The following is a 22,744-nucleotide window of genomic DNA, read 5'->3' on the forward strand; positions in this document are numbered from 1 at the left end:
TCGCGAGCCGGAAAACAGTAGTCTGATCCAGAAAATCTTACAATAAAATCAACTTATTTTCTATGATTTTTTATGAACAGTATAAAATGGTAATGGAACATGGCATAATCATTGATGAGATTCGATGAAATTAACATGATTCATTGATAGGACCCAATCCAGATGGTTAGATCGCTGTCTTACGCCCAGAGATTTAGTTGGCGGAAACAGAGGAGAGAAAATGGTCAGACATCAGTTAGAAAACTACATTTGTGTAAACGAATTGATTGGTGCACGAGGCAAAGTTGAGATGAGGCTAAACCGAATTGAAACAAAGCCGGGCCGTGTAAAATGAGGCATTAGAAATAGTTCTTCAATTGCTTTAGGCCATGTAGACAAATAAGAAAAACGGATCGACTTCTCAAACATTCTATTTATTGGTCGGTTCTCAAAAAAATTGGTGAAAAAATCTTTGTTTCCAAACTAGGAAGTTTTGATAAAGCGTTCACAACACAGCATTAAAATCATTTAAAAAATATATTAGCGGAGAACAAAGGGAGAGCAATTTACTCAATTCAAAATCGGTCAATTAACTGATGAACAACAAAGATTTCATTTTTTTTAATATATTATCGAAGTTTTCGCCTACCGAAAATTAGTTTTCTACTGAAAGGCACTCTGCAAATAATTATCAGACAATAGCTAGTGGGGAAAACACATGGAATTAGATTTTGTGAGTGTCTTTGTGGGTGAAGATTCTACAGGTTACAGACTGAAATTTGAGTTTGAAGAGGTCTAGAACTTAGATTTAGAATTTTAGGTCTCGGCAAAATTTTGCAGATCATTTTCTCCAACTTTTTTGAAAGTGAAAATTCTATCAAAAGCTAATTAAACACTGCAAGTTGATAAATAAAAATTGATGTCATTTTACATTTATTTTATCAATTGATGTAAAACTTGATTAAAAACAAATAAAAGTGAAGTCTAAAAATTGATGAAAATTGTTTTTTGACTAAGTTTATGAATAATATTTTATTCATAACCTTATGACTAAGGTTATAAGAATAATGTTTTGGTGCAAAAGCGAGGTAGTTTTTTTCATAAAACAAAGGCCCCTCAGCTTCTTATATTGCTATCACAGATGAGTGACAGATTTTTAAAACGAACCGATTTTTCACCATTAGTTTTATTGACTTTTATCATCTGAAAAATAGCTGTTGTTTTGGTTCGCGTATAGTTTCTGCGACAAATTGAACAATGCGCCTCCAAAATGACTTCCCAATTTTTTATCGGCTACTCAGTTATTTTCAAACTAAACTATCCTTTTTCTAATGTTTCGACCCTAAAACTAATATTAATGGTAACTAATATTAGCGATTGACAATGCTAAGAGAACTTATACGTACATTTTTTCCGAGCATGAATTGTTGAGTTTCGCGAACGCTTCAGTTCTGAATTCTCTGGCCTATGAATTCTTAATTCTCACGTAAGATTCACATATGGAAAACTGGATCTCTGAAATACTGTTATAGTATTTCAGCACTGAACCAGTGTAAAACAAGCGACTATTACGCTTGTCCATTCTATGATCATGTCAAAATATAGACAGTTTAGTTTTCAGAGTACTTTTTGGAAAGATCACGTAATACGTATTTGGTTCCGTAGAATGATTTTACTAAAAAACGGGACATACTCAGCATGAAATCATGTATGAAAACTTCAAACCGTAAAAAGTTTTTGATCGGACACCCAGATCTTGATTTCAGCTCCCGCTCAAGTTGACTTCACATCTTTGACCTGGTCAGGGGTGGAGGCGCTGTCACTAAATTTCTCTGGCCTTATTATCACTGGATCCTACGACTACATCGAAGTTGCTGCATCCTGTCCATCATTGGCAGACGTCAAAGTGAATCTCACTAACCCAGCCACTGCTGGTTAGTTGACTGAAAATTTGGGTTTGTTCTGTTTCGGGATTCGGCACCACTATATTTCCTTATAAGTAACTTTTAACACCCCCCCCCCCCCCCCACCACCACCACCACCACCACCACCACCACCACCCCCACCACCACTCACTTAATAGCCACGAGACAACTGCGGGGCTATTATAGAGCTTGTTCCCAATGACCTTGTGAACTCAGAAAAGCATGAATTTGCTGATGATTAAACTACCGCCAAAAACCTGAGAGTTACTCTTTCCCGAAAACATCTGACAAGAAGTCGCAACCAAATAAGAGCAACCAAAAGTCTAGAATATATGTTTCATTACAGAGCTCATGGTGGTTTTTTCCCACGCCATTCTAATGCTATATACTACTGGTAGTGACTGCTTGCATGAAAAAATTATCTTACTAAATTAATGCATTCCGTGCTAAAAAAGATAGCCCATTTCTGTCAAAAACGTTTTTCGCAACGAATCCGGTTTTGGCTTACTTTTTTAAGAAAAAGAATAATTCGGACTTGCGCTGAAAATGGTTTGCTAAATTGAAGCTGTTTTAGTTGTCTTTTGAGAAATTAATTCTCTAATTCTCATCCTATGGCAATTTCACGGCCCAGTTTGTATTTTTCTCTGCTCGTCTTTTCGCTACAAAAGATATTGAGATATCAAAGAGATGCAGTTGTCAGGAGCAAAAAAGATGTTGCCCCATTCAGGACAACCTTTATGAGGGATATTATACAAATTTAACGTTTGCTTAGTTAAATTGGTCATACGTAGTATCTACTCTACTACATACGAGTCATACGATCATACGAAGTCTACGTAGATATACCACTTGTTGAAAGTATTTGCAGCGTCTTTGGTGTGAGCTTTTACTATAATGGCAGATAAACTGACATGGTTCAATTTTTACGCCCCTTCATCTATTATGCCCCTTAATTTAATCTCTTAATGGGGATTAGAAAACTTGAAATAAACTTTCGAAGAATAATTTTTAATACCAACGTTATCTACTCAAATTGCTATTATCTAGTTGCTCAATTTTAATTCAATCCAAAGATTTACTAGCTTTCTAAGTGCTGATTGTACTGAAATTGCTGGGAAGGTTGTTTTGAGCTCAAATCCGTTGCTGTTTTTGAGTTGTTTACAGAATGAGTTTTATATCGTCGTTGACAAGAGTTTATGAGGCATATTATTTCATTTCAATGTCTGTTCCTTAAGGTATATTTAATGAAGTTTTCTTTAAAATTTTGACATTTTCGCATTTTTGGACTTTTTGCAGTCATTAGAACTTCTTTGAAAGCTTTGTGTACGCTGATTATTAATGGTTAGATTTTAGCTGCATGAAATTGGTTTTGAAGACATTAGTCTTTTTGAAACTTATAATAATTTTTAATTGCTCTCAAACAACGCTTGTAGCAATTTTTGCTTGATCGATTTTTGTCTGACCCATTTGACTTTTCGTCCTCAAAACAGTATAAACAGGCAGCGCACAGAGAGCATTAAGTGCTCTTAGAGCCCCTTCAGCTCACCAGTCTCCAAGTTATGCGATTAACACAAACTGTTTTGAAGACGTATGCTTATGGCGTGAAGTGCGGTTCTTAGAGGTTGACCCTCCCGTAACACCCCCCCCCCCCCACGTCACATCAGCCCCCCTCTAAACCACACCCCTGCAGATCGTTCAGCCGTAAGGGCCCCGTGCAGCCGTAAGGGCCCGTGTTGTGTCTGGGTTCAATAAGTCCGGCTGGTCAGGTTCAAGGATTTTTAGTTTTGCTTTGGATTGTTAAGCAGTACTAATCTTGATATGCTTTTTCATCGCTTTTACTTCTTTTAATTTTAAGACATTGTTGACTTTCTCGTTTGACTTCAGATTTTCGTCAATCACTGTTTTTTTATTGAATTTTGATTTCATTCAACAACTTTAAGGAACTATGTTTGAGGTCAAAAGCTGAATTCGAAGGAAATCGGATAACGACTGGCATTAAGATTTAACATATCAATGCCTATAGCATTAAGTTATCAAATTTTCTTGGAGTATATGCTAAACTGTCTTAGAAATAAGCTTATTTCCCTCCAATTTAGCGGCTATATGCGCCTGTTTGGCGAACCTTATGAAACTTTCGAGCACTTTTTTCAACACCAACATTTTTTGACAATTGGGAAAATATTAGACCGCCGACTCTAATCTTTTTCTACTTGGCCCACTGCAAACGTCGGTCCGGGGTTCGTAGATTTTACGAGCCAACAAAGTGGTATTGCGTTTAAAAGCTTTCGAATGAAGTTTGAAGCAATTATTGGCTTCGTTTGTCTGTTTCTTACGACTCTTTGGTATTTTTGGTATTCTACAGGTTTTTCAGTTGAAGAAGGTTAAAGATTTTTTTTTTCATTCGTGATTTGAAGTTTGACTTCTTTCTTTCGAACAATGACATCTCTTTTTAAACGTTGGCATGATTTGTCAGAGTGCTTATGTGGTTTGTAGTTTATATTAGATATAAAGGTTTTTTACAAAGCAAAAAGGTCATTATTCGTCCCGAGAAATTTTGAGCTCTTTACAGCCCTTCTCTCTTTACCAATCTGATCCTATTTACCCCCTCGTCTTATGCACCTTTTTCCCCATTTATTCATTTCAAACCTAGTGATTATACTTCTCTCGTCAAAGAGAGAGAGAGAGAGAGAGAGAGAGAGAGAGAGGGAGGGAGAGCGAGAGAGAGAGAGAGAGAGAGAGAGAGAGAGAAAGCGAGAGAGAGAGAGAGAGAGAGAGAGAGAGAGAGAGGGAGAGAGAGTGGAAGAGAGAGAGAGAGAGAGAGAGAGAGAGAATGAGAGAGAGAGAGAGAGAGAGAGAGAGAGAGAAAGAGAATAGATAAAAACTCTGATCAACGGACATCGATATGAACAGCTGCATTATAGCTCTACTGAACTCTATATCTACAGATCAGTAAAGCTCCTGATGAATTATAAATTCATGGAGCGAAGGTCATTTTCGGAGGATTGCTGAGAAATACAACGTGGTCGTGTTAACTGAGCGCAATAAACATTAAATTTGAGTTGCGCATCAGTTTCAAAGTCTTTCAAGGTCATAGAAATTATTAACTAAGCGGGTAACAGTTTTTTTGGGACTTCTTCGATTACCAGTGTCATTTGCTGTTGTTTCGAACTTTTATGCTAAATCACGCACTGTCTTGATCAGAAAGAATAAAAAATTCAAATTTTTGTTCAAGAGACAATTAATTATGGCCAAGGAATTGAGATGTTGACTTCTTTTATGGGTGCCAGGCTGCAGAGAAAATCTTTTGCTGAAACCTATACGAATAGGCTTTAACAAAAACTCTTTTAAAATCGTGAAAAGCCGGTTTTTAATCAATTATGCGCTATTTTATTCAACTTAATGCTCGCCAAATTTCTGCACGCTGATTCTCCAGACTTTTACTGAGTGTGGCTTCTGTCAACCTATTCTTGAGAATATTGTCTGCGCAACTTTAGTGCTTCCGTTTCCTCATTAAACCCACTCCACTATGTGATTGAATGTATCTGAACCAAAGTCTGGAAGAAAACTCAAGCTGGAAAATGATGCGTTTCAAAGAATTAATTAACAAAAATTCTTGGTTGCAACTATTATGCAGAAAAAATTTTAAAAAACCTCATTTCATTATTTAATTTTTTTGAAACGCAAATCATTTGTCAGGCCAAAGTCTTCCTCCAATGTTTGCTTCATACCTATTTATAGCTGTTTGAGTTTTTGACTTTAAAACGAGAACATTCTCAGGATACCACTCTTTACTTCTGACAATATTCTATCATTTTGAGCTCAAGAGAGTTTCGGTACTATATGACCCCTACTCCTCTGTGCTCACAAAAATAATAACGAAAAAGTCATTTATGAATTTGCCTATCAATCTTTTGTTATCATGGAAAGTAATCATTTGTTGTTAAATCCTAATGCATTAGTGATTAATGTAGAATTATGTATATTTTTCGTTGGAAGGCTTCTAGCTAGGGAACGACTAGCGCCTAAAACTCTATAAAAATCTTCCAAAAGATTTGTTTGGTGGTCCGTCTTGTTGTTGGTAGTGTACTGTGTTGTTCCCAACAATGATGCTCTCTCGGCTGTTTGAAATCTTAACTCCGGATAATTGAATTAACATTCAAGAGTTGTAATAACAGCAACTAATAAAGTTATAGCCAGAAACAAGTAATTGAATAGCTTCAACAATCCAGAAGAATGTTTTCTATGAAAGTTAACTAATGGTCATCACTAATTCAAACCAGTTGGATCAATCTATTCGCAACTGTTCAAAACTGATGCAATTGACTTTTAGCCAAAATAACTACAATAAGTTTTGCCGCTCCAGTAGCTAAGTTACTGGCGAGAATCGTATACTCTTCTCAATTAGCAATTTTTTTGATCAGCTTTGCAGTCTTACAAATAACTAACTAGATAATTACAAGATTCTCTCACTTGGGAATTAACTTCCACTCGAGCGTTCTCTATCTCTCTCAAAGTTGACTAATAAACTATTGTTCCTCATCCTCGCAAGCTTCTCTCTGATCGTTTTTTTTGTGCTTAAGGGTACTCAACTTTATCAGTTTTCATAAGCAATAGGTAACGTGTCTTTTCTTTAGATTATTTTGACCTAACGTATAGTTTCAATGTTGGACGTCAATTTCAGTCACAATATGCAACTTATCTTGCGTAAATGTTTTTGAGGAGGGAGCACCTTCTGCTTTTGAAACAATTTTCAATATCTTTCCTTATGACTAGAATAATAGAAAAAGTCCGTGAAAACTTAGATGTTCGTACTCCATTTCCTCATAGAATAATCATCAGCGTTATCACTCTGAAATTGAAAATAAATTAATAGAAATTTTCAAGTTTAAGTTGCGTGTAGAAAGAACAGTATAACTCTGATAAAAGTGTTGTTTCCTTCATGGAAGTGCATAAATGGTTCCAGGTATTTTTTTTGTTTGTTCTGAACGTTTTTTGTTGTTTTTTTGTTTGTATGTTTTTTGTTTGCAACGAAGCTGAACAGCTTTGGGTTACGGAAAAAAGCTTGCTTCGTCTCATGTTGCGTTTCCCATTTTCCCAGGAATATGCCAGTTAAAATTTCAGGGAAGTCATTCGAAAGGAAGTAGGTTATGAAGGACTTTCGGGTGGTCGTGAATCTTCGGACACTTAATTTTATAATATTTCACTTTCGCTCTATCAGAATTTTTTTTCAAAACAGGCCTTGTGTTCTTTTGTTCAAGTCAATTGCTTCTCATAGAGTTCCTAAAAGTAGTTTGTCTTTTCTCTGTACCTCAATTATTGAACTTAGTTCATAACTCATTATTTCTAAAAATTCAGTTTTCAAACTTTTTGAACTTTTAAACTTCCAAGAGCTTAACTCCTGCTTGTTCTTGACTATATTTATTCCACTCTAAGTGTACCCAAAAGAACAGTAATGTTACTTTGTCCTAGTTCAGGTTTCAAGTAGGTCCTATAAATTTCCCAAACTTCACATGATTACATTGACTGACTGACAATTTGAAAATAAGAACTGCAACGATTATTTGCATTATTTCCAAAGTTTTAGACCGAAACATTTATGAAAACCAAAATCACTCCTGAATTATTACTCCAATGAACGCTTCCAATAGTTGCCTCCCTGCTTGTGATCCAAAACTACTACTGTATAAAAGAACAAACAAAAGTTCAAAACAGCTTCATTTTTAAATTCAATTCCTCATGCACGTTTCTGAACAGCCTAAATGTTGCTTTACTTAATATTGCCATGGCTTCTAGCTCGTTTGGCTTTACTACATAAAACCCAGAGAAGTGCAAAAATACACAATGAAAGCAGCAGGTTTTATTGGTGTCAGAAAATCTTTGCTCCAATCATGCCCAGTAAAAAATCATTTGTTCAATCTACTTTCCCACATACAGCTAGTTTTGGGTATTCCAGCATGAAGTTTGTCATAAAAATTTGTTTCGTCATGCTTCGTTTTTTAGCCCCGCTGATGTTAATCTTAAGTTTGCAAACAAATACTTTTTTGTTGGAGAAAATCAAAAGATGGCCAACAAGTTCTTGAAAGCGCGCTTTTTGTTTTTCCCGTTTATTTTGCAATTTTTTTGTTGAATAAATTACCCGCTATAGCTTTCCTGAAAACCGCCAATTAGTATCCCCCAACGTACCGTTACTTACATGGAATACACAATTAATTTTCTTACGAATGGGGCTTTAAGGAGTCCAATTTTTAGCTTTTTGGGAGGAATTCAGAACCCAAACTACTCTTGACTTTTGCAAAGTCCTTTATTTCTTTTTTGTGGTGCAATTGAGTTAGAATGGCTGCCTACAATAAACTCCGTACTTCGTTCTTTGTCTTTCTGACAACTTAATGATTTTACAAAGCTTTTCACTTTTGTTTAGCAAATAATAGCTCATTTTCACTCCTACTTACACTGCTCAAGTTTGTTCTGTCCAAGACGAACTCCGAAACTTTGCAACCTATTTGTTCTTTCAATAAGCTCAATGTCATGTTTCGACGCCTCATATTAACTGTTTCCACAATTAAGTTTGTAGTAAAGCTTCCTTTCTATTCAGGAACAAATTCTGCATCGATTAAGGGGTGGAACCAAGTATTTTGTCCTTTTTACACTGTTTATGTTTTTATAGCCTACTTAGAGTTTTGACTTGCCATTACAAGCTTATATCTCTTCATAGGGGTGTAAAATATGAGTTTTAGGTGAACGAAATGATGTATTTATGATTTCATGCCAGAAATATTTGGATGAAATTTGATTCTGTACTGTCCATATTTGAATTTTTTGTGGATCCTATTTTGAAATCGGATAATTATCTTGTGAATTTTTGTCTTGTGTATTACACAAAAAATCCTGTATTGCCACACGATTTTCGGCGAAAAAAAGACACTCGAGAATATGCTCAGTTACGCAAAGATTGTACTTTTGCACCACTCTCTCAGGCTTGATCTCATGTTTTTCGTGAGAGTTATACAGTGTAGTATCGAAATTAAGCAAATGATATATGATCTTTGTATTAATTTTAACAAATCATATATGATCTAGACATATTTTTACCTTGGTGAAAGGAAATCAATTAAAATTTGTTCAGGGTACCTGTCTGGCCTGGAGAGAGGATGTAGCTACACATTGAGTGCGACTGCCTATTGTGGAACCACTCCCGGAACAACAGAAACTGCAACTGGAAAAACACAGTGCACAAGTGAGTCACCTTTTTATTTAAATATGCTAATTTAAAGCGAATTTGGGTATCTCTTAACCCATTCTCATATGTTCTTTCTTGTTCATCAAGGCTTCATATCTCTAGTCAAGTATACGTTGAACTAGTAGAGCTTCTTGTTGAGCTATGTCAAGCTCATCTTATATAGAATTTACATAACGTTGTTTCTCTCAGCCTTCTTACACTTAGCGCGTAAAAGCCAGGGTAGTTCAAAGTTTCTAATTATCAAATAAATTTGGAGCTTGACACATAATTATAATCACGCACGCTCTTTCTTCTTTAAAAGTGAGTATTCTGTCATGTAAAACATGTAAGAATTGGTACAATTGTCATCTCATTAAATTGGCATCATAGTCAAATTCAATTACCAGTTTTTTTCGGGCAGATTTGAGGTCTTTCCGTGTGTAGCCCCCCCCCCCCATTATGGTATGTTTAGGGTAATTGGAATTCTGTAACCCTATATGCTCACTAAGAGTGAATGAATCTGCGTGATTGTTGAAGCTTTAAAAAGATATTTTGTTGTCTCTTTGGTGATTTAATTTCGCATTCAATTAAAAAGTGTGACTGAATGCGTGTTTTGCCCCGTTAATAACCGTCAAATATTTTAGTCCCCGACGTTGTCAATGCTCACAATTTCCCATTCTCAAATACACCATCAAATTTCGTAGTCGATTCCTTAGCTGTTGCGTCTGGTCGTTTCTCTAACATCTACATAGTTGCCGTGACGTCACAGAATAACTGCAACAACCACACAGATACAAAGACCACTGGAGCAGGCCTGAACGCTGTGACCTACACTAGCTTCGTAGCTGGATGTTATTATGACTTCAAAGCGAAAGCGACCTGTTCTGACGACTCGGGAACTACGCAGGAATCGGACACAACTTATGATTTCACAGAGTGTTTAGGTAAGATCTAGAACCCCCCCCCCCCCGCCCGAACACATTTAGCATCTATTATATTTTGCTCACCCGATCTTCATGGCCATATTATCACCAGACCATTTATTATAAATCACGTCTTTTGCTACTGGTGAGTGTTATGGTTAGTGCGGTCAAAACTTTGTTGTTTTGAGAAACTCGAAAAGCCAGTATCTAGTATATAGTATCTAGTGAAGCCAATGTTTTAAACCATGAAACAGTTATTCGGTACATTGTCAAATCAACACTATTTAAACAATTTTAATTTTACCCGGGTCGAGATTTTTTCGAAAAATATGTAAGAAATGCGCTGACAGTCGCTGAAAAATTTTTTTCAGCAGAAAAATCTGGCACAATTATCCACATAAGGTACACTCGATCAAAACTCGACCCGAGTCTAATGTTCGAAGAAAAGTATTTTAAATAAGTGAAATTTTTCAGCCCCGGACGTGACAGTGGCATCTGCGGGTAACCCAACAGAGACGACAGTAAGACTGACTCTGAATGTGAACACTGGATCTGCTACTAAATTCAACATCACTTTCACCCCCGCAGACTCTAATGGAGACACGTCAATCCCAGACACCTCTGCAGCTGTACTCCCCACCACCGTAACCATCAGTAACTTAGTGGCTGGAGAGACGTATGCAGTTATAGTAACTGCCATGTGTGACGGCAGTCCATCGACCACTCCAAAATCATTGAATGCTGCGACTTGTAAGTGGTTTAGAAGTTTTCCTCGAATGGCAAAATCACCTGTTTTTGTGAAACTTTTCGCAAACATTAAAAAATGTTGATGGTCTGCTATTTTGTGACCAAATTTTGGTATCTAGTCTCAGCATTCAATCACATCTGGCTATACAATGGTGTTGTGTTGTGTTTATTATCTTAAATCTATAAAACAACAAGTTGGCAATGATTTTGGTGGCTTGTATATCAGCCGGAGTCGATTTTGAAAGACTGTCTACGATTGGTGTTGAAAACAGTGCAGGAAAGTACCCGGGCCGAGGATTATTGCCCAAAAATAACTGGGGAAAAGGGTGTAAAAATAATATTTTTACACCGTTACTGCCCCCCCCCCCTTATTAAGGGCGGAGTTCCATTTTATTATTCACCATAACTGTTTTCAGTGTCAACTAAAACGTGTGATGACGGAACGAACACATACAGCGTGGCAAGTGTCTCTGAGGAGTGCAACGGCGTGAACGACTGTCCCGACGGAAGTGACGAATCAAAAGCATGTGGTGTCTGCTCTTCGGGTTCATTTGCCTGCCACAATAACACCCCAGTAGCCTCCCCTTCGTCGCCCTATTTTGGGATTTTCTCCGCAACTGGGGGATGTATTTCGTTGACGTTGGTTTGCGATGGTAACAATGACTGTGGGGATTTCAGCGATGAAGAAGGTTGTTCGACTACTCTTGCATCGAAGACTCAAATCACCTGTGATGACAACAAGCCACTGGAGACGAGTGGCGTTGGCTACACCGTGTGCAATGGGTGGGTAGTTTTTAACTTCTCAAGAACTTGGTAACAATTTTGAACCTATTCCGCCATCAAAACAAGGTACAAGTTTTTAAGCGAATTAAGCACTAATTTTGCTACTGGACTACAGAAAACTGGTCTGCTTTTAATTGTTTTTTTTAATTGTTGCTTTTTCTGAGCAGACTTCAACTTGCCTGTCTGGTAAATTTTGCAAGATAGACCTAATTTGGGTGTATGTATAAATATAAATAATACATCATTTCAAAAAAATCATCCCCACAATTATACAAGGTCTTATAAAAATGAACGGTCATGCAATTTTTCCGATTCTGATGTTCTGTATCGGTTTATATGCAAATATAAGGAAATCGCCATAATATTGTGCTGATTCTTGTAGTTTTATTAATACCTTCTAGTACTACCAATTACAATAGTACCAATTACTGGACAAGTAAATATAGGACAAGGAAGCTCGGTAATGTGTTTTCGCCCATAAAATTCCGACCCCGCTCATCCGCATTTTTGGCGTAAATGTCTACCAAATGAGGAACACAGGGAAAACCCCCAAAAATTCATGTGTTTTTCAAAAAAAACTGTGCATGAACAAAAAGGTTGCCTCCATTTCAAATAACTCAGTGGAGTAAAAAAAAAATGCTGCACTAGATTGATAAGATCAGCCATCATTAAGAACGCAATTCAAGAAGAAAAACAAAATCAAACAACAATAACAACAAACATTAATTACATCCAAATCTTTGTGTCTATTTTAAAAAAAAAATAAAAACAAGGCCATTAAAGCGTCTGAAACTAAACAAACTAATTTTTACTTCACTAGAAAAGATATGGGACCACTCCATAATAAGGCTCAGTGACAATAAGATTAAAAAACATCAAAAAATAGCAAAGTTAACATTGGCTCATGTTCTTAAAAAAATCATTTTCAAAGTAGTGAAAACAATTAGATAGCAATTGAAACCGTCCAACATGTCTATGATCACATACGCCTCAAAAGGAGGGTATTAAGACCTGTCATTTTTTATGCGGTTACAAAAAGAAGAACATATAATAAGGCTCGGTGACAATTAGACAAAAAACAGCAAAGTAAACAAATTGGCTTATATTTCTAAAAACAATTAATTTCAAAATAATGAAAACCATTAGATAGCAATTGAAAACATCCGACATGTTTATGATCACAAACGCCTCAAAATGAGGACATTAAGACCTGTCATTATTTTTTCTCTGCGGTTACAAAAAGAACAACAAACGGAGACAACAAACAAAAACTCAATTGAAACTTTCGAGAACACGCTGTCGAAGGCGTAAAGCCAGATTTTTCCTCTATAAATATGTTCAATTGAGACTTCCTCGTCAATGTGGTATGCAACCTCTCATTAATGAAAATAGGTAACAGGTTGACAATAAAAAGAGGGAAGTAGAGCAAAATTAAGTAATACTTTTGTATTTTCAAACAATTATATTGTAAACAATTATAAACAGTCACGAAAGCCATTAGCTAAAAAATGAAATAATTAAATAGGTTCAGTTATTCGTCCAAATCAATCGCTTGAGACCTGTTGTCATTCAGACATATGTCTTAAGTCTACAAAACGAACCTCAAATATAGACAAAAGTTAAAAATTAGTTTACTTTTTTGCGGAAAAACCTGTGTCAAAGTCAGTAATTTAACGAAATCTTTGAAAACATTAAATTTTGTACAGTTGCATCTTCCTTCAACAATAATTTCATATTCGACTGGTAATAAACGATACTAGGTAACAAATCTTTAAATGAAAATGTAGGCTCATTTTACCTCCATAAAAATGTTACCTCCATAAAAAGCCAATGAGACATGTCATTATACAGGAAATTTCATACGACTAAGAAGAAAAAGTAATAACGACTGTTAAAAACTATAATATATGCCTTTAAGACCTCTATATGTTCAATTGTGCATCTTTGTGAACGCCAATTACGTAATATTTCAGCTGTCAATAACGTGATAATGTGACAAAACGAAAAAAAAACCGTGAAAAATGGGCCAATGCCTAAAAATAAAAAAATGTGATATCTAATAGTAGCGAAGCCAGAAAACCATAATTTAACGCTTAAAACCGCAAAAAGGATTAGATTTTAATTCAGCAGAAAGAGGAGGAAGAAGAAGCTTTCTTTTTCTGCTAACACGAAGCTACAAGTTGACCAAACTAAGAGAAAAATAGTGGCAAAATTCAATAAGCCATTGTTTATTTAAAAATCAAACTTTTTAAAAGTCAGAACGACCACAATGTTTCGATTAAAGAAATGAGATACTTTAATCTGGAACTGCTCAGGAAGCCAATTGGACCCATCGACAATTTGATTTGATTTATTCTTTAATTAACATAAAAAAGATCAAATTTTTTTTAAAAAAAGACCGACTGATCAAAATCCGAAATTTTTTGGATTGTAACAGTCAAAAATGGGACCAAAGCCAGCCTTGCTATTGCTATTAGTCCATTAAGAACACTCATTTTTTTCGATGGTTATAGGTCTAGATACTTTTTTAGTTAAAAGATTTAAAAATAAATGCTGCGTTTTTTGTAATCATAGAGTAAAAATAGCAGAAAATGGCAAACTTTTATTTTCCATCTACTCTCAATGGAAGTGAAAGTAGAACTAGCTCCCTTTGTAGTTAGCAACGATTGTGTTAGTTGTTTTTGGGTGTGTACTGTTGGCAAATTTAAGCTGTTTCGGGCAATTTTGGGCGACTAAAGAAGCTTATTTCGGCCAATTTTTGATCAAATAGGCTGAATTTTGATATATTTAGCCAAGAAATTAAATCAAAATAGTTAACACTATTTTGACTTAATAAAATTAAATAGACAGTACTATTGTTAAGAATTTTTGGATATTTTAGCAAAATTGACGAAATTTTAGGCAAAAAGTTTCGGAAAATGTGAATAAAAATAAAGCAAATCGGTCTAATATTCACAAAAATTGAAACATCGATAACTCGCTCTAGAAATTGAACTTCCAGAAAATTTTTTTAGGTCTATATTCTACGCTGGACGGGCTTTTAATGGTACCACAGAACTCTCTTCAATGATTATATCGATCGGTGGAAATTGTCTGAACAAAAAGAACCATTTGTGTATATAGTTCCCCCCTCAAGAGGGGTCGGAACGATTAATATCGGGGTAAATGATAGATGGGTGATATTTTGATTTCAAACAAATAGGGGTAAAAATTCGGGACACCTAGTTTTATTTGTCAGTATTTTGTAGCCACCCACCTATCCTAAACTGTTATCTAACCTGCATCAGAGAGTTCATGTGACATAGCAATCTATATCAATTGTTTTGAAAGATTTTAAACGCCGTCATTGATTAAATTATGTTCCGCTCAATGAGAATTTCTGTCAGGAAAAACAAGATAAACAGATGAAAATTTCGTCATAATGACAGAGTTGAACTCCTTATCAATTTTTAGGCTGATAGATGTTTAGTTGGCCATATTTATTAAATAGAATATTTTTTATTCATTATGGATTTCTCAATATGGATCTTTTCAATCACTGTTTTATGTGTTGTTTTTCCACATTAAGTGGCCAATTTCTGAAAAATCGAGTATACGTACTCGATTTTGTCAGGTTTTTCTCGACACATGTTTTACGATTAGAGTTATAAGCGTGTGTGGAAACCAGTAACACCAAGCTAATTTATGTCAAATTTTCTTCAAAAGTTGTTTTATGTGCCCCCAAATTTCACAAAGCACTATCGTGAAAACCTGGCACAATCCTTCGCCACTCGTTTCTACGGCATAAGTCACTAGGTTCCACACTATAAGTGACTCATTTCCAGGTCACTCATTCCCATAATTACAATATCTAATTACCGAAATGAAAGAAACGCTGATTGGTGATTAATATGAGAACTTTGAAACTTCCCTCCTGATACTATTAGTTGATTAGGAAGACAATAAGTGGTGAAACTTTTACCCATAAAACTTTTCACAAGAATAATTAAGTCTTTGAAATTGGTTTAAATTTACTGCTAATAAATTTTGGCAACAAACTTTGAGGCTAATTTAAAGCTCAAAATGATAGGCATTTATCCATGAATACTCGTTACGAAATCTAAGCCCTTTCCACGATTTAACTAACTTATTTACACGTTTTGCTATTTTTTATTGCTATCGAACCGTGTATTTATTTTGAAGCATTTATTATAAACGTCTATGTCTTTTTAGTGCTGATCCGTTCTGTTCTAGAATAATCGCTTTTGAGTGAATTGACTGTTCAATTCACTTTTTCTCGCTTGATTTATATTTCTACGTTATCTGTTTTGCTTTCTTTCAGAATTTAAGCCGCTAACTTCCGCGCAGCTCACCAAAGAATCTTAAACAAAAAAATTTCTATATTGATTTCCTGGTTCTTGTAACTCTTAATCGTGTGAGTATCCCACCTCTCGTTTGAGTGCAATTTGTTAATTGCTATAATCTTGAATTGGCACAAAACTTTCTGATTGCTCTCGAACAAATTTAGTAGCACTCGTTCATGTGGAATTGGTTGGTCTATGTATGGCTTTTTTCACTTGATGACTTTCCCCAACATGTTTTCAATTTATGCATTTTGATCTTTAAGCAAATTTTTAAGCAAATTGAACAGAGACTTAGGTAAATACTTATAGACTTTTGGGGTAAAAGGATTTATTTATCTGATTATTATTTTTTGTCATAATGAACTAAATAAATTAGACATATTCAACACAGTATTTGGTTCGATGTAACTACAATTTTTGAAGATTTTGTTGCTTCAACTCAGGTTCTGTGCCAAACGAGCTTCACGCTCCAATGGGCAACTGCTGTATTTGTATGCGCTGTTTTGGTTTCTTGCTGTTTTTTGAAATAACGCATAAATTTTTTTTCCTTGTCAATTTTTGTTCCGTTTTTATCTACAAAAAAAGTGATGTTGGAAAAAGTTGTACCGAAAAGGTCATCTCACATTTTTTTCTGTTATCCTGTGTCGATTTTTTACGCCAAAACAGATATCTGATTACGAGGCAGTCGGGGCAATTGTTAGCCGATTCCTCTCAAAATCTTGCATGATTTTGAGTGCAATGTGGTTAATTCTATGCAAGAGTCGGGGGTAAGGGGGTATTTTTTGGTGGGGGGAGGGGTAATTTTGGAGATAAAATGATGCAAGGGTAGGAGTAATGTGGGTAAAACGATGCACGAGTAGAGGGTAATAAGGGGGAAAACGACGCAAGAGTAGGTCGTAGATTAAACGACCCTCACTCTTACCCCTCTAAAGTTACCTCCTGATCTTATTAATAGCCGCACAGCGATAGCTGGGGCTATTATTGGCCTTCTCTTGGTTTTTTACAATTCAAAGAATTTGAATTGTATTGGTGCGCTGTTTTTACGACTCGAAGAGGAGTATTGGAGAAGTCCTTTTTTTTTTTAATCAATTTTATTGGAGTGAATTTTTAAGCGGGAAATGAAACGCGTGAAAAAATTTGGAGTGATTTTGGCGCTGAACAAAAGTGAAGAGCGGAGCGAAAATAGAGTGGTTTTTGTTCATACCGCTGTTTTTGAGAGAGCGAGAAATTGATGTGTGAAAAAATTTTCTCTGAGCGAGCGAAATTTTTTTGTTCACGTGCGGCTTTTAAAAGCAGTTTTTTTGCAATTTATCTTGTTTATGAGGTTTGATTATGATATTGTATTGGATTTGGGCTGTTTTGATAGGAATTGAAGGTTTCAAGTAGTTAACTTGAGTTTTATGCAAATTTGGAGGTTTTTGATCAGTTTTGCTGATTTTTCGACGAAATTTAATGTATTTTGGCCTTTTGTTTTGTTTTACTGCTTTAAGTGCAATTTGCATAGAAGCTCGTTACTCAAGGAATATCAGGGATACAAATTAATTACAATTTTGTTGGTATAAAACATTTTTTTTGAAGAAAAATGACAGAAAAATAGAGAATTTTTTAACCACTTTTTTAATTTTTTGCTTTTTTCGTTTTTTTTCAATCGTAGACAATTTTTTAAGCTTGTTATGACTTGACCATTATTTAGCAAGCATTTCAAGCTTGTTATGACTTGACCATTATTTAGCGAGCATTTCATATTCGTCCATTCTCAAGTGCGAGAAAACTTATTCCACGTTCTGATAAAAAGTTACTGCATGGTTTTTAGTTTCAATGGATTTGTTTTCAACAATTTAACCTTTCAACTTTTGGATGTTTTTTTGATAAAATTTGCAATTTTGTCGGGTTTTTTCGAAACATTTGTGTATTATATTTATTTTTTCTTGTCTCAGTAGACAGGTAACCTCATCCAGTGTTTGTCAGTATGTTATTAAATAGTTGCTAGGGACAATTGAATGGCTTTCAACATTTTAATAGAACGAATTTTTTTTTTTGAAGTTTGAAATTTTTTCTAAAAGTTATTCCCTATCGATCTATGAGCCAATGAGTTTTTTAAAGCTTGGAATTGGGTTACTGGGTAGCCTCTACAGACACAGAAAGGAATCTGAAGATATTTATATCACGATTTTTAGCAACATTTTCTGATTATTTGCAATTGATTTTTTTTCTTAAATTTTTTGGTCACTTTCGAGTCAATCGATCTTCAAGGGCCAATGAAAATTTTTCAGGTCTTGCAGATATAATACTGGACCGATTTCAGAAAAAAAAATTGAATTTGGACATGTTTTTGAAATAGGTGTTTTTAAAGGGAAAAAATTTTGCCTTAGGTTTAAAAGCTTCGAGTTTTAGCAATGAGTATATTTTTAGTTTTGATTCTTTTATTTTCTCAAATTTTTGAGATGATTTTGTTTGTGTTCTGCTGATCAGTTAGAGTACGTCTGAGTTTTTGATTCAATTCTTTGAATTGTATTTAAGGACTTGTTCTGCTATGTTTTTTTATTTCGTCGTCATGATTTTTGTTACGACCATATGACGTCACAGCCACTTTTTGTTCATTCGTTCATGCAATTTCAACTGAACTGCATGTGTGACGTCATTTTTCGCTCTTAGTGGAGCGAGTTTTTTTGTTCATGTGCGTGATTAAATTTTTGGTCACACTTGACTTACCTCACTCTCAAAAATGACTTCCTCACTTTGAAATTGACTTTTATTTACTTTAATTCAAAGAGATAAGGTCAAATGGGTGTGTGTCACTCTAAATGTAGGTTATTTGAGATCAGCTAATAGAGGCAGCAATAACTTATACAGATTTTTTTAAATCAAAATATAACAGATCAGCCTTCAATGAAAAGATGGGTTTTTTTTTGGTCTGTCTTTTTTACTGTTTTAGACTGTTTTTAGACTGCCGATCTACGAATCTATTGCGGCTATTTTCTGGCAATCTGCCAGCTATGTTATATATTTGGGGGTAAAGTCTAAAAATTCCTCCTTACTCCCCATAACCGCCTTATCTTACATCCCCAATACTCCCCTATCTTAAATCTGAAAATTCTCACCTTGCTCCCCATTACCCCCTTATCTTATATCGTTTTACCTCCTTTATTTTACCCCCTAATTTTACAACTTTTTTGGGGGGTAAAATTTAAAAATTCGCCCTCATTACCCCCCATTACCACACTAATCTTACTTTGTTTTACGCCCCTAAAATTACGCCCTAGTCTTGCATCTTTTCGGGGTGTAATTTTTGGGGGTTAAAATCTAAAATTCCCCCCACTACTCCACCCGCACCCCCCCCCCCCTCCATTTCGCCCCTGATCTTTTTTTACATCGTTTTACCCCCCATAGACAGTTACCCCGCTACTCTTGCATCAGTTTCGAGATAATCAGGGGGCTAATTTTTGCACGGGATGATCAAGTTTTTAAGACAGCTGGCTGTGAATTTTCGTATTTTTTGCCAGCATTGCTATAATTAGTCTGAAAAAGTCTCATCAGAGTATATTGGGTCATTGTCATAATATAACTCACAATAATTACATACTTATTTTTGCTATGGTTTAGTACTGATTTATTATAGTTGGAGATATTTTCAACAAACACCCCCACCCCTTATTCTTCAGCGGAGTTTAATTGAGTGATTTATTAACTAGTCAGAGACGAATATTAAACGTCCACGCGTGCATATTGTATGTCGAACGCAGTAGAAAAAATTACGCAATTTCAGGGCTGTTTTATATGTTTATGGCCGAATTATATGTAACCAAAAAAAATACAACTCGTGGGTCGGTGGGCGCGTGTCGCGGCTTCGCCGTTATTGCAGAATTACATCCCACAGCACATGAGAGTCATGGCCGTAAACAACGGTCTTCTATTTCGGTTAAACTGATATTAGGCTACATAAATTGTAGGCCAAGTAATACTGTGTTAAAGTATAGCAAAGACAGAGGCGATTGTCTACTAGGTACAAAGAGGGGGGGGGGGGGGGGCAATTTTTCCCAGTTCTTAACTCCGGGTAAGAGGGGGGGGCAATTCTGAACTCCGGGTAATGATTTCGACTGGTATGTGATTTGAAACAAAGCAAAAAAATCATATTTTTCCAGACTAAACGATTGTCTCGGATCTTCCTGGACGGACGCAGGAAGCACGACTCGACTGGGTTACGAAGACGAGATGGGCTGTTCGGGATGCAATGTGAACGAGTACGCGTGTGCCGAGGACATCACCCAGTGCGTGGGTGCTAACAAGATTTGTGACGGAGCCAACGACTGTGGTTATTACGAGGACGAAATGGGATGTAAGATTATTTTCTCGTGTAGTGGGCTACTTTTGATATCAATTCTGCTATCAACTCTATGACCTTGACTAATACCATCATTATTTCCAAGACAGACATTTCGAGCCTTACTCAGTTATAACCCCGTTATGCGCTCGCTAGTAGTGGAACCTGTGCCACTACATCGCAAAAAATTGTTTGCTAACATGTGGAACAATTATTTGCTTAGAGGTGTAAATTATATTCACCCGCTGTAGCATTGTTTCAGATTTTCATATAAGATGACTCGGGCGCTTTTATGAAAAAATTTAATAAGTCGAGGAGGTAGGTAAATATTGACTTTAATTGCATGCTCACTGAAAAATGTGCAGGTAAAACTAACTAAAAAGGCGCACGTGTTTCGGCGTTCCTGCACGCTACCTGCACGGTACCTGATCAATTTTAGCTAAATTTACCTGAAATTTTGATGCAGCCCTAGTGCACAATTTACCTACACAACACAATATTAATGCATACAACAAACAGCGTTAATATATGGCAATGAACTTTTGGGTCTTTCACATTATAGCCCCCCCCCCCAGCTTTGTGGTCAGATAACCTATAGCCCCCCCCCCCAATCATGGTAAATATACCATGTCGTGGTCGATAGCACATAACATAATGGGGGCTATAATTTCATGGGGTGTCTATAATGGGAAAGACCCGAACTTTTTTTTATCCGGGAAAATTTACACTAATTATTAAGAAACGCGATGTTACTTTTCAAGGCAGCAGTTGTACCCGAAACCAATTTGAGTGCCCGAATGACCCGACAGGTTGCCACACCGCCGGCTCATCTGGCAGCGTCTGTGACGGCAAAAACGACTGCGGCCGATTTGAAGACGAACAGAACTGTGGTAGGCAGTGTTCGGATAACTCGGGTGCAGTCTCGGATTTCTTCTGCTCCTCGACTGCCACAGCTACAGATGCCAACTCACGATGCGTGTTGAACGCAACCATTTGTGATGGCCTCAACCATTGTCACCCCAGCTTCAAGTTCAAAGACGAATTTGGATGTGAGTTTGATTGCGTCTGATCAAAGCTATTTTCATTACCCTTTTTGGTATTGGTTATGGATCTCTTAGTAATTATATGGTTATAGTGTTTTAATTGCTCGCAGACGACGTTTGTAGCAATTTTATAAGTCATGTTGCCTCTTTTAATGCAATTTTTTGCGTGGCCGATTTATAGTTTAACCGTATCGACCTTTCGTCCTCAAAAAAGGGATAATAACAGGGTAGAGTTAAGTTTTCTTAGAGCCTTCCGGCTCCCTAGTCTCTAAGAAGCTAAGTATCCGATTCACCGAAGCAGTTTACGAGAAATAAAATCATTATATGAAGAGTGGTTCTTAGAGTTTGACCCCTCCCTGTTTAACTCCCCGCCTGACCCCCCACCCCCGCACTGCACCCCCATCACCCCACTCCACCCGTAACTCCGAACATTCACCCCTACCCTCGCTCACCACACCCTCCTCTCCCTCATAATTACCTTGGCCCCCTCCCCTCAATTGAGCTCAAACTAGCCTTCCTAAGCCGCGCAGTTAGCTACTGAAAACACCAACTGCTTGTCAATCCTCTAAGAGAAATTCGCCCGGGGTTATTCGGTTATGTTTATGCGATTTTTCGCTGGATGATTTCTTTCGTCTGACCGATTTAACTTTTCGTCTTTGAAAATGAAATAGTATAAAGTGATAAACCGCGAGGGCGTTAAGTCACTCTACAGTTCACTTCTTTTACTAGTCTTTAAGTGTATGGTTGAAGAAAATTGCTGAGAAGGCTTAAAATCATGGTCAAAAGGAGAATTTTTGTAATTTTGAACTCCTCCGCACCCATATTTTACCTTCTCCAACCTAGATGAGACTACCTCCAAAATCTTAAACTAACTGAAACGAAAATAGACGTCCGCTCGTCAATCGTTTGAGAGCAATTTTTCATATCTTTCTCTTTGGCCTTTTTAAGTTTAATTTTATGGTTTTTTGGTCATCTGAACGACGGTTAGTCATAACAAATTTTTCTCGATAACATTTAAAACACATTCTGATAAAAAACTTCGCATTTTCCTCCATTTTAAATATGTGAAAAGTGTTCCAAAGTTTGGATATATTATTCGTGAAATGAAATCTTTTCAATGCAACATGGCAAATTGAATCTCGTTATATCTAGATTAGTTATAACTAGTTAAGATTTAAGATTTTTTAAGATAAAATTAGATGATGTAAAACTTCGTTCTACAGAAAAACAAGAGGTGATAATTCCGCATTTTGGAGCCGTTCACTTGCGCATTACTGATAAACAGGGGAAATTACAGAATTATATTACCGGACTTTATCTTGTTCGAACTGAACAGTGCGCCATTGACCTTGTTGGAATTTCAGGCTTTGACTTTACGCGGCTAATCTTTAATTTTTTTAAGTTAAACTGCTTGTCATGATTTTTCTTTTTTGTTTCATTCTTTCTTGAGCATTTTTCGTCCAT

General features: G+C 36.1%; 1 protein-coding gene across 5 annotated transcripts in view; it reads left to right on the forward strand.

Annotated features, from left to right (window-relative positions):
• Nucleotides 1–22,744, forward strand: part of LOC142345599 (uncharacterized) — a 306,540-nt gene that overhangs the window by 262,890 nt on the left and 20,906 nt on the right. For all 5 annotated transcript variants that reach the window (XM_075397728.1, XM_075397730.1, XM_075397731.1 and 2 more), the window contains 7 exons: nucleotides 1,746–1,913; nucleotides 9,028–9,138; nucleotides 9,765–10,064; nucleotides 10,518–10,793; nucleotides 11,207–11,573; nucleotides 20,059–20,252; nucleotides 20,999–21,286. In XM_075397728.1, coding sequence (XP_075253843.1) covers nucleotides 1,746–1,913; nucleotides 9,028–9,138; nucleotides 9,765–10,064; nucleotides 10,518–10,793; nucleotides 11,207–11,573; nucleotides 20,059–20,252; nucleotides 20,999–21,286 — 1,704 coding nt within the window. The remainder of the gene's footprint in view (nucleotides 1–1,745; nucleotides 1,914–9,027; nucleotides 9,139–9,764; nucleotides 10,065–10,517; nucleotides 10,794–11,206; nucleotides 11,574–20,058; nucleotides 20,253–20,998; nucleotides 21,287–22,744) is intronic.

Source organism: Convolutriloba macropyga, chromosome 9 (assembly GCF_964194025.1).
Source record: "Convolutriloba macropyga chromosome 9, txConMacr16.3, whole genome shotgun sequence".
Taxonomy (NCBI): Eukaryota; Metazoa; Xenacoelomorpha; order Acoela; family Convolutidae; genus Convolutriloba; species Convolutriloba macropyga.